This window comes from Centruroides sculpturatus, unplaced genomic scaffold (assembly GCF_000671375.1).
Source record: "Centruroides sculpturatus isolate CEXI.00-Female unplaced genomic scaffold, Cexi_2.0 scaffold1325, whole genome shotgun sequence".
NCBI classification, from domain to species: domain Eukaryota; kingdom Metazoa; phylum Arthropoda; class Arachnida; order Scorpiones; family Buthidae; genus Centruroides; species Centruroides sculpturatus.
This window is the reverse complement of record NW_019386027.1, coordinates 79,553-92,407: the sequence shown is the minus strand read 5'-3', so window position 1 is coordinate 92,407 and position 12,855 is coordinate 79,553. Positions and strand designations below refer to the sequence as shown.

Sequence of the window (12,855 nt, the reverse complement as noted above, 5' to 3'; positions counted from 1 at the left end):
TTTTCGTTTCGTTTTTTGCGAAGGTTTATTTTAATTCTTAAATTATTAATTAACATGCTGTACTGCTTACATTCCAAGACGATTACATTCTTACAAATTTTCCCTCCATCATTCCCTCCGGAAACGGCAATTAACCGCACCTTGTCTTTTGTCACCAAGTTATAAAATCCCAACTTCTGCCAAAATAATAGCCTGACAGTCTAATGCTGATCAGTTTTATTTTTGTTTGAAGTATTCACTCGTGAATAAAATTTTAGCGAAAATGCCGAAAGTTAAAACATCTAAAGCCTCATTAAATCGACAATGGCTTCAAGAATTCCCCATTACACATCACATGGCAAGATTAATTAATCTGTGCCAAGTCTGTCAGTAAAAAAATTATTTTCATAAATTAAAATATTACTGCGAATTTCATATTGTATATATAATGTTAATATATATAAAATATAAAGTAGTTTAAAAGCAATCAATAACAACAAATAGTAAAATATAATAGTATTTGTAGGTGTCCAGTGAAAAGAAATACCACCTCACACAACACTTTCGAGGTGTTCTGTATAAATCAAACGTTGAAGGAAAATATAAAATGAAACAAATGTCCTTGACATAGACTTCAGAGACTTCATCGAAGAAAAATGAGTTTAGTGCTGATTTGTATCGAGCTATTATAGCAGCAAATATTCCATTTAAAACTGGAGAACACTCATTTCAGAAAATTCTTGGGGAGTCCTGCCACCAGAAAATCTATTGAAATTCGATACTTCGAAAGAATTATGTGCAACGTAGGCTACGTACGAAAATATTGTATCCAGGATAAGACACTATCTTAAGGACTGTTACTTGTGGTTCTTTGTTAATGAAACAACAAGCAATCACGGACGTTACGTTGCCAACTTGATTATTGGAAAGCTTGAACCTCATGTACTGTACCCTCCAGATTTCATCTGATTTACACCAAACAGTTGACTAAATCTAACAATGAAACAGTGGCTCATTTTATGAACAATGAAAGAAAGATGATTAATCCTGATGAAGGCAAAGTTCTTGTAGCCATAATAGATGCTGCTTCATACATGGCTCCTGCCATTAAAACACTTAAGGTTTTTCCCTGCTCTCCTTAGCTCATGGTCTTAATTGAGTAGCAGAACATATCAGAGCAGAATATAAGAAAGTGAATAAACTCATCTCCTCTGAGAAGATGAGTTTATTAAAGCCTCGTCTAGAGTGCAAGCTTTTCGGCCGGTGGTCCCAGATGTTGCTCTTCTCCCAGAACCCGTGCTCACTCGTTGGGGAACTTGGCTGAAAGCTGTTAATTAATTAAATACTACAGTGAACATTTCTCCGATATCAAAAACTTCATTAGCGGACGATGCAGTTTGTGTAATTAAAACCAATAAAATTTTGAATGGCATTTATGTTCAGAAAGACTTCTTATACATCGAGTCTCATTTCACATTCATTGCAGATACTATTACTGCTCTTGAAAGTAGTGGGAAACCTATATGTGAACAAATTGATCTAAACAGAACAAAGCAAAAATAGCTTGATGCACCAGGCACTGCTGCAGAAAAAGTGAGGAAAAAGTTGAATGCAGTGCTTCCAATGAATACTGGAAGTGCATGTTTGTTGCGGCTGATATTTTAGTTTGAAAAAGAGCATAACTGAAAGTGAATTCCCAGTTCATCTTCTTCCAAGATTGAAATACTGTTCGTTATCTTCAGCAGATGCGAAACGCTCTTTCTCTGCATATAAATTAATTCTCCGTGTCAAACAATGCAACTTTTCTATTGAAAATACGGAAAAAGTGCTCGTACAGTACTATTTTGTGAAAATAACTATGGGAAACATAGTGAATAAGAAATGTAAAGACAATCATGTTTGCATCATTCTGAATACGCGCATTTCTGTTTTGAATATATATGTTTATCTACTTATTATTTTGTTTTAACAGTGTACATTTTTACTACTTACTGTTTTACCAGAACCTCAGTTTATTATTGTTATTTTATCAGCACTACCGTGTTTTAATGAAAAAATTTTTCTTTTATCGCATGCTTAGCCTTTTTTTAATGTTCAACAAATCGAATCCACGTGTTAAATGTAAGTCCACATCATTTGTTCATTCCTGACAATTACGGTATTTTTAAAAAAATTGTTAATCTCCTATTATTTTTGTAGCAAAAATGCTAATGAGGGACACCATGTCCGAAATGCATTCTGAAAATAAAATAGTGTTGTTCTAAATCTAATTTCATGTCCTGCGGTGGAGTAATAAGTCTAGTGGTAAATTAAAGCCAATCTTAGTGCTTATAAGCCATTCAAAACACTAGACAAGAAGCGTGTCATAGTACAGTCGACCCCCCTATAACACGGTAAATACGTTCCGTTCTTTATGAATCGATTTCTTACGAGTCCTTGCCAATCACAGCCCGACACGTGTGAAGTTTACGGACTACATCTTTTTGAAAGGTTTACTTCCATAAAATTAATCGATTCTAGACTAATTCGACTCAAAATACGTATATTTTGGGGGGGGGAATAATCCGTATAAACTACGCTATAAACAAAAAATTGTAGGATTACTTACCGAGTTTGCACCGTTCGACGTCGCCATTGCTCAAGCTTGTTTTCGTCGCGGAGCAACGCACCAAACCGCGGCAGCGATTTCTGATAAGTTATTTTTCTGCGAAAACTTCGTTGAACTTTGGAGACATCATTAATATAAATAATTTTTATGGCCGTTGAATAAGAAATGTTTNTTTAATTAAACAAACGAATAATTTTCACTTAAATTCCAAATATAAAGTTCTCAAAATAAAAAGTCACTCGCAGTGTCAACGTCCTGACACGCCCCAATTTTTTAAAATATAAATTATTTTCAGATGAAAAATTTCTTGATTAAATTAAGATTATAAGTATTTAGAAAACTTTTCAATTTATTTCATTTTAGTTTTCATAAAAAATCTTGAAACAATAAGGCAAAGTTTTATATATTCTTTCTAATTATCATAAAATTAATTTAATTTTCAATAATAATGTTTACAATTTGTTCTAATATCCGAGTAAATTAAAACACGACAACTTAAAATAATATTTTAACAATAATACAAAGTAAAATAGGGACACAGATCTCGAGCAACTCCAAAGGAAAACAAGAACAACACTTACTAAGCATAAACAACATCACCCTAAATCCGCCATAGAAAGATTAACCCTTCCACGTAAAGATGGTGGACGTGGCCTGATTGACATTATAAACCTACACTACAAACAAATACAGTCACTGCAAGAGTTTTTCTACAGGAAACAAGAAACATCAAAGTTACATAAAGCAGTAATTCTAGCAGAGTCAAATAGCACACCATTAAACTTACACTCACATCATACAGATATAACACAACACATAAAAAGCATAGACACCATCAAGCAATCGTGGGCTCGAAAGGCACTCCATGGCAGGCATCCTTATGACCTGGTCCAGTATTTAGTTGACAAAACTGCGTCAAACAGCTGGTTAGATCGAAAATGCCTCTTTGGGGAGACGGAAGGATTCATGATTGCCATACAGGATCAGGTCATAAATACTAAAAACTGTAGAAAACACATACTCAAAGATACAACACTCGCAATTGACACATGCAGAAAATGTCACATCATGCCAGAAACTATACAACACATTACTTCTGGTTGCAAGCTCTTGGCACAGACAGATTACTTACATAGACACAATCAAGTAGCAAATATAATACACCAAGAGCTTGCAAAGAAACACAAATTGNTATTTAAACATTAATTATAAGTTACCAGTATAAGGTATTAATTTAACTATCTTTATAGTGAGATCAAACCTCTAATGCTAATTGAAATAATCATCACGGTTATATTATATTATAATAATTATCAAAGAATTTTAATTATCAAATTATCAGATAAAATAATCACAATTTTAGAAACTTCAAAAAAATTAAATGTCATAATCAAAATTAATTAATGGTAAATTGTACTTCAAAAAGAGTAACTTGGCAGCTTTATCCCCCAAAAGTCTATTACGATGAGGATCGTAAATAATTCCTGCTGCACTGAAAAACTGCTCACTTGGAACGCTTGTTGCAGGTGATGATAAATATGTGCGAGCCATGTGACTAAGACCTCCAAATTTTTTACTATTAATCTCCCAATACTTTAATGGATCTTGGTCTCTTGATAATCTTTTTTCTTTGGCATATTCTGTGAGCAAATTAGCATTAGTGTATGATATTTGGTTTTCAGATTCCTCATCTTCATCGTCACTATCTAACATATTAGCCATAGAGTCTTCTAAATTGTTGCAATATTCTTTTCTTACAGCATTTGATTTTTCTGTGCTAGTTGTAGTTGTTGTGATATTTACTTCTGTTTCTAAAGCTGTAAGTAGTTTCTGTTTTATATCTTTGATAAGAAAATCACTGAAAAATTTACCTTTGTAACGTGGATCTAAAAATGTTGCTATTTGGAACAATATATTTTTGTCGATTTCAGAAAAACGATAATCTAATTCATTCTTCAAAGAAGACAAAAAATCAAGAACGGCAGGTGTGCTGATGTTGAGAGTTTCCCCACTATTAGCAGAAATTTGAATCTCGTCATACAATTTATTTAATGCTCGTACTAGAGGAATAACGTCGGATATACATATGTTTTGTGCGCTCAATTTTTTTGTGGTATCTTCCAGATGCTTCAGTACTCTCACAAATTCTTGAATTAAAATCCACTTTTCGGCATCAAACTGTACTATTTTATTATTAGTAGAATAAAGCGACAACGAATCCTTAATGCAATCAAGTTTTTCCAACATATAATAGCTGGAATTCCAGCGTGTCAGCGAGTCTTGCAAAACTTTTAAAACTCTTTGATTGAGTCGAACTTGTATTTTTTCTAATTCTTGCTTTGCCATTGTAGAATGGTTGAAATGTCCTGCAATTTTTCTGCATTTTGTAAGTAACATGGATATTGCATCAACATTTTTAATAGCTTCTTTGACCACCAGATGCAGCTGATGTGCTGTACAGTCAATATTATTTATGTCAGATAAAGTGCAGGCACGCTTCATGTTGGATCCCCCATCTCTTACTATGCAGTGCACATTCTGTTTTGGGATTCCCCACTCTTCGAGCATACATTGAAATATTGCCGAAATGTAATCTCCCGTGTGGCGTTCGTCAAGAATCTCCGCTTTCAAAACGATATTTTTTCTTATAAAATCTTTTGTAATACCATGACATGTTAAGGATAATAATGAAACTCCTGACGAAGAATCTGACCAGATATCTGATGTAAAGGAAACTTTCTCAAAATCCTTCAACATGATCTTTATTTTCGATGACACTTTATCGTAAAGTTCGCTGCAAACAAGTTCCGTAAAATATTTCCTGCCTTTTAGAACATAATTTGGAACAACATGATTCAACAATCGTCGGAACCCCAATCCTTCTATGTGTTGAAAAGGTAAATCAGATAAAGCTATCATTTCTGCAATTAAATAGTCAATTTTTATTGATTTGGGGTTTGTATTATCCCACATTTTGAGTTTTTCTATGTATTCGTTAAAAAATGTTTGTCTAAATTCTCTTTTTACCGTTTGTAAAGATGTTCCCTGTTGAACGTTTTCGTCGGCACTCTTCTTAGCGGAGTCTTCTTTTAAGAATAAAGCATATTCTTGTGGATGTTTCCTCTGGAGGTGATTTTTTAACGATGTTGTACCTTTACCCTTACGGGAATACTTTCCTTCACAAATTTTACATTTAGCACATTCGTCATTTACTATCGTAAAATATTTCCATATTATACTACTAAACTTTTTTGTCGACATTGTTTTTAATTTAATTCAACACTCTCCAAAAACACAAACGTAACCTACGCTATCCCGTGTCACACTAGCCACAAACCAGTGTTTCCCAACGTGGGGCGTGGGCCCCACAGGGGGCAATTGGATTGCTAAAAAGGACAATTCGAAAATGGACTTGTCCAGAGTTTAAGTTAACCGTATAGCCGTTGTATATGTTAGGGAGACATAAGAATTTTAGAAAGGCTTAAGTGGGGCATAGCACAAAAAAGGTTGGGAAACACTGCACTAAACTATTGTGGCGGTACGCTATATTTTTGTAAATATTAATTTTAGTTTAGTTTCGTTTCTTCTTTCTACCCTTTGTTCTATTGTTCTATTTTCTTCTAGAACTTTCTTATCTATTCCCTGTCCCTTGGGTGGGATGAGCAGTTCCTAGAAATTTGAGGAGCAAAGGTGTAAACAGAAGCCGGAGAAAAAAGAGAAGTGACGTAGCAGGTCATTCGTAAACCGGACGGCAGAGTGTACGGACGAAGTGAGAATACTGGGAGTCGTATTTTTAATGACCGGATAGTTCGGAAATAAGTTCAGAAAAAAGTTCCTGTTTTAAGGTCGTATTGAGGACTGTGAAAGGAAAAATCCTAATTATTGAAGAAGAGAACTGGCCAGTTATAGGAGAAGGACGTGTGTTATCCCACCCAACAGTACGCATAAAGAAACAAGCCGAAAAAAGGGACAAAACTCCAGATATCCGTATTTCTATCTTATCTACCTTTTTTTCTGTCTTCTTAATTCTATCCCTTTTTCTGTTATTAGTGTTAAGTTCGTGTTTAAGGTTAGTTTTAAGGTTCCGGGTTATATTGTTGCGATCGGGATCTGTATTGTACACGTGCTTTGGATACAGCGAACTAATATTATCGTTGTAATTTCGCATGCTACTGTTTGTACCGTGAAGTTGGAATTCCCCGAAATAGAATCTTTATAAAGACGCGAAATAGCTTAATTGGAAAATTATATCAACTTTCTGTTACTTTATCCTGTCTGCCTTTGTGGTGAATTCTAATTTAGCGCACTTTCACACTATAAACAAAAACACGCGCAGTGCAAGTCAAAACACGTCGCGTTATTAACGCAAAGCGTCAACTATCGGTCCAAGGTCACACGCATCGGCGCCGACTGAGTACGAAAGTTGAGATCCGTATCCGCGGATCTTGACACTAATTATCCGTATCCGTAACCGTATCCGCGGATATACATTTTTAATGATCCGGCACATCACTAATCAAAACACACGATCGAAGTACAGTAGAGCATCGATTATCCGACCCTCGATCAACCGTCACATCGGTTAACCGACCGCGTTCTAGTCGGCAAATTCAAATGTCTGCTAGTGATGTGGCGCTACAATATTTGGCTATGTCTTGGTTACTTTAATATTATTTTTACGTGTTTTAGATGGTAACACTGGCTCGACTGTGAAAGGGAGCCAGTATTTAAACGAGGCTTAATTTCCTCATTTTTAACGATACAATAGCGACGATTATTATTTTTAAAGAATTTTTTAGGCTTAACATCGATGAAAATTCAACGTGAAGTAGGTTAATAGAGATATACTAATTACATGGGATATACTAATATACTATACTAATAATGTATTTTTTCATATTTTTCGGTTATCCGTTTTTTCAGTTATCCGACCAACCGCAATCCCCAATTGAGTGGGATAATCGATGCTCTACTGTACATAACTCGTATTTCGTATGTATTATTCGTACAGAATATACTCTCATGTATTATTTCACAGTTACAATGAGACATTTTTAAGATCGTAAGACTTTCATCGGCGGAGCGTAGGATTAATGATGAATTTTTAGTCACCCGAGTCCTGTCGATCACCTAATCCTGGGCTTTGTGAATAAAACTTTTGTATTGTACTCAACTAAACATAACAGTCGTGTTCGAACAATTCGCTTTCTTCGAAAACTCAATTTGTTGTGTGTCCGCGTAGTCTTTCTCATTGCACTAGTATGTTTTCAGTATTTAGGCTGCAATTTAAATAGATTGTAGACCTGCAAATTACCACTACCTGTCTGTCCTTCTTTAATCTTGAGTACGGAGTAAGATAGATGAAAGTCCAAATAAAATATAGAAAGTGTCCCCTATATAGTTAATTGAAAGGAGTTAGATGACTGGCATGATTGTGTCGTCAGAAACAGTATGATATACAGGGGCAACACACCACTAATTTCAGGCAGACAGCTTATAATTAAAATTAAAATTAAAAAGTGCATTCCGGTATTATGACGACGAAACAATAATTTCTCATTTTTCTTCATTTTTGACGTGTTTGGTTAAACAAGAATTAAAACAAAACATTAAATTTTTTCTTTATTTTATACTTCTAAGAACCATTTAAAATTTAACTTAGAAATTACATATCAAAATTGAATAAAATAGAAATTATAGCAACATGAAAGTACACAAATATAATTTATCTGCAATCAAAATTTACAGAGAAAAAATTGGTCATTGAATTTTATGTATTGTCTGTATGGTAACGTGATTAAATACGGAGATTAAAACAGTTCAAATTAATCTTCCGAATACCACAAAACGTCGATTAATGAATCTTGTCCATGATTCTGGGCACAATATTGTAACAAAGAAGCGTCGTTCTTCTCTATTTCGTAATCTTCTCCTTTCAAATATTCCACAAAGTACGAATCTGCCAATTTTAAGATAATGGAAAACAAAACACTTTCAACGAAAAGCAAATAATGGTTGAAATGTCTGTTCTGATTCCCTTGCTCCACGTTGAATATCTTTCTTCTAAAATATGACATAAATTTTTATAAAGTTATTTAAAATACATAAAAAATTACTTGCAATTAACAACTGAAATACCCTTACATCAACCATCTGGTTAATTCCAAAATCCACGAAATTGTCGTAGCTACGGTAATCAACAGAAGAAATCTGTGTGTTTCGAGTGTATTGAATGATGCATGAACATACTTTGTTATTACAAACATTGAAATGACGAACAAGCTGACTGACGTGCTGAACATTACCTGGAAAGAAATACAGCAACGAGTTGCTTAACTTTTCCGGCCAAAATAATTAAAAGCCCTCCATATAGGCAGGACTAACGACCTCCCGTCTATCTCTCCATTCCCTTGACCTTTAACCACCAAAATTTAAAAGGATCCATCCCCTATAGTGCAAACCTTCTAGCAAAATTTCAGAAATATTCGAGAATAGTAAGCCTCTAAGATGAATAAAATAGTGACCACCCCACTCACTAACATCCTGGCATACGGAATGTTTCCAACCTTTTTTAAAGTTCACGATAAACAAGGTGATGTCAGTACCTGTCAGATGTAATTGTTTCCAAAACACCGCATCAAATATTAATATCAGATTCCGCAATGGCTAACTTTAACATTTTCTTACAATTCGAAACCGTGTCTTTTATCTATATTCATTCTTATTAATATTTTCATTTGGTCAATCTTTACTAAAGTGGACTGCCATAGCCACACAGTAGGTTAGATTAGAACGTGGGTCCCCACTCTGAGGCCATGACAGTCCACGTAAGTAAAGATTAACCTTTCAATTTTTTCGATAACTGTATTTACGTCATTTCTAATATAATAGGCCTATAAACCATTTTTCTGTTGAGGACAGACTACTTACTTTGTCATTTAGAGAACTTCCATTAAATAAGTTAAAAAAACACAGTTATCAGTAGAATGATAATGTCATTCGTATACAACATTATTAAAATACACTAAATGTGAAAACTCGTAAAAGGAAAGTGGAATCTAACAATGCAGACAAAAGCGAAACTTGCAGATAAAAATAAGAGTGATGAGACAAGGAATTATGCAAATTAATGCGTATAAAATTTTTCAAATACTTTACCTTAGTTTCGCATTTTAAAAAATAAATGAAATAATAATCATCATTATTTTTCAGATGGAAAAATGTCATTTACAAGTACAATAATTTACATAGGCACAAATATAAGCTTTTAGCTGCAGAAACACATTGGCTGAGACCGACCGTAGCGCCTCTAGCGAAATCGTAAGGAAGAAGAACAAACACGTGTTAAGGAATGTCGCGTGTATCTCCAGTAGGGTTGGAACTGATGACGATTTTACTCGTTATTAGCATATAAAATTTTGTTATGAAACCTATTTCTACCATAAAAGTTAAGCCTTTGCCATTTAATAATAGTTAAANTCATTTACAAGTACAGTAATTTATAAAGGCACAATACAAGCTTTTAGCTGCAGAAACACATTGGCTGAGACCGACCGTAGCGCCTCTAGCGAAATCGTAACGAAGAAGAACAAACACGTGTTAAGGCGTGTCGCATGTATCTGCACTAGGGTTGGAACTGATGACGATTTTACTCGTTATTAGCATATAAAATTTTGTTATGAAACCTATTTCTACCATAAAAGTTAAGCCTTTGCCATTTAATAATAGTTAAAAAATATAAAATTTATTTTAAAATTTTTAAATTTGAGCTGAAACTTCAAATCTGAAAAAGAAGTTTACGATTTTATAAGTAACAAATTGACTTAAATCTTGCGATAATACACACTACCGTTTGTAAAGACTGCAAAAGAATGAAGAAATTATGCGATTGAACTGAAACTTACAGGAAATTATAAGCAGGCGAAGACATGCAAACGATTAGAATATTAGAGTGATAGCACATGAGTCTACAGTCCCTTGATTATCAGTGTCGCGACAATGGGTTGTCAAATTTTCTATTGTTTGGTTGAATCACGTTGTTAAATCCGATATGTTCTGACAAAAAGTGCGTGTGGTTCTGCATGTTTTGAATGGTAAGTGTTCTTTAAAGTCGTTTATAAAGGAATCTAGAAGTTTTTGAACACACTTGACAACAGGTAGGCATGAATTTGCTATATTTTTCTGTGTACGTTCATATTTAAGCTTTAATATAAGGTAACAAATAAAAAAATCGATAATTAGCGTAGCTGTTTTCGTTAGATTTGATATCCGCTTAAGAGATGTTATTACTAAAACGAAAAAATATATATATAAACTGTATTGTACAAAAAGAAGTAGAAAAATTAATGTAAGGTAACAAAATATAACCAAAATTTAATTTTCTACTAATTTTTCCGAAGTTATAGCTCCTTAGAAAACCGTCCATCCACGAAGAATATGTATGTTTAAAGAGCTTTTTAAAGAAAATATAAGATTGAATTGAATATAATATTGTATTGAAGAAAATATAATGTTTGTATAAAATGTTGTAAATGGAAAAGTTCCATAATATGTAATATTGTCGAGAGTGCAATCTAAAAAAGAACAAAAATATCAAATTAATATTCTCATTTACGTATAAAATTCAAGTTTGAAATGCTGTATCTAGCATTCTTTCACTTCTAGTCTATTTCATAGCATCCATGACAGATCACCATGCTTTTTGTTATATTCGTAACAGCGGAAAAATAGTTTTTAAAAATTATTAAAATGTAACACACGGAGTACAGAACAATAGACTTTCTGTAATGATGATACAAATTAAATACATTTCTGCAGTTGGAACGAGCTTTCTTCACCAGTGGCCGAGCATATAACATCACTGAACACTGATAAGTGGTCGTGGGTTGTCGTCTCGGCAGCGTACTGGACTTTTTCCTGGTTCCTTCATGTTTGAAACATCTAAATAAGGGTAAAACTCCCGTAGAAAGTTCTCAGAGGGCAAGCTCCCTAGGCAGGCCTCTCGTTTGTCAAGATGCCGTATTAAAAAACAAACAATTAAACGAAGTATATTAAGCAAAGAAATCTAAATGAATTGATATAGAGTCTGTTTGGCGCGAACGTGATGAGTTGTAATGAAAATCACTTGTGTTAGAGGATCGGGTGACAACTGTAACCATCAAAGGAACGGCGGTGACAGTCCCCAAAAATCGGTTTGTTGCTATTCGCATTTTTCACCGGATGCTCGCCTTCTGGTGTTTAAAAACAAAACTATTCTATCTGGGTCGTTTGATTCATGATTCATTCTTGTGTATTGTTAGCAATAAACATGAATAGCGATAGAAAAAGCAAAGCCTTCTATTGCGTTCCAAATTGCAATTTCAAAGCCTTACGGGGCCTGATATAAGTTTTTGTCTATTCCCACACGAAAAACAGATGATTATTGTAACGATGTCGACTATAGTTCAGTCGGTTATATTTATGAGCTTCAGTCGGTGTAAATCAGTCGGTTATATTTATGAGCTTCAGTCCATGTAAATCAGTCGGTTATATTTATGAGCTTCTCCAAATTATGAGTGAATTAGACTGTTAAAAATTGGCAGTTTCCGGATTAGTTGTCCAGCTTTACACGAACAAGTTATGCTGTCAATTTTAACACATATTTTCATAAAGTTTAAAATGCCAGTAATTTTGTGTGGGACACGTTCGAATTTCAAAAGCCCTAAGCTGAACTCTGTAAGGCCCCTTACCAACCCTTCACAATTTTAAGAGTCAATCATAAAAGGAAAAGAATTAAATCAGACTATGACTCTGATTTAATACGGATATTGGAAGAAAAAGATGTGAGGTTTCAGTACTCTTCTGTTTTATAATTTAATTTAATTAAATTTTATACCCATTCTATTAAAAATCTTGGTTTTTATCAATTATTTAAAAAAAACCTTATGTTAATTCTTAGAAAAAAAAATTAATGAAATACTACACAAAATAAAAAGTAAAGTATACTTTGTTAGTTTGTATAAAAATGTTTATTACAAAATATGACTTCAATTTTCTTTTTTGTACAAATGTTTGAGACCCTGACCAACAACTTACATAGCTTTTTACTTGTAAATCCGGCCCTGATGGGACAATGTCAACGCTGATGTTTTTAACACAAAGGGCACAAATATGTATAGAACGATCTCCCTCATTTGTTTCGATACCACATAATGACGTGTCCAACTAGGAATAATTGTTCTCCTCCTATAAAATTTCTGGATAAACAGCTACAAGCTGCATATGTCATT

General features: G+C 33.8%; 1 protein-coding gene and 1 long non-coding RNA gene across 2 annotated transcripts; both read right to left on the bottom strand.

The window, feature by feature from the left end:
- Positions 1 to 3,799: 3,799 nt before the first annotated feature.
- LOC111613194 (zinc finger BED domain-containing protein 4-like) lies at positions 3,800 to 6,839 on the bottom strand. Its single transcript, XM_023354540.1, has one exon. The coding sequence runs from the start codon at positions 5,846 to 5,848 to the stop codon at positions 3,965 to 3,967; it is 1,884 nt and encodes a 627-aa protein (XP_023210308.1). The 5' UTR covers positions 5,849 to 6,839; the 3' UTR covers positions 3,800 to 3,964.
- Positions 6,840 to 8,267: 1,428 nt separating this feature from the next.
- LOC111613191 lies at positions 8,268 to 9,676 on the bottom strand. The gene is made up of 3 exons (XR_002754732.1): positions 9,518 to 9,676; positions 8,732 to 8,892; positions 8,268 to 8,650 (listed from the first exon to the last, which is right to left on the bottom strand). It is a non-coding gene; the product is annotated as an uncharacterized LOC111613191 (long non-coding RNA).
- Positions 9,677 to 12,855: the final 3,179 nt, after the last annotated feature.

Excerpts from the sequence above, each read along its gene's own strand:
- LOC111613194 (XM_023354540.1), bottom strand. The coding sequence starts at position 5,848 with ATGTCGACAAAAAAGTTTAGTAGTATAATATGGAAATATTTTACGATA.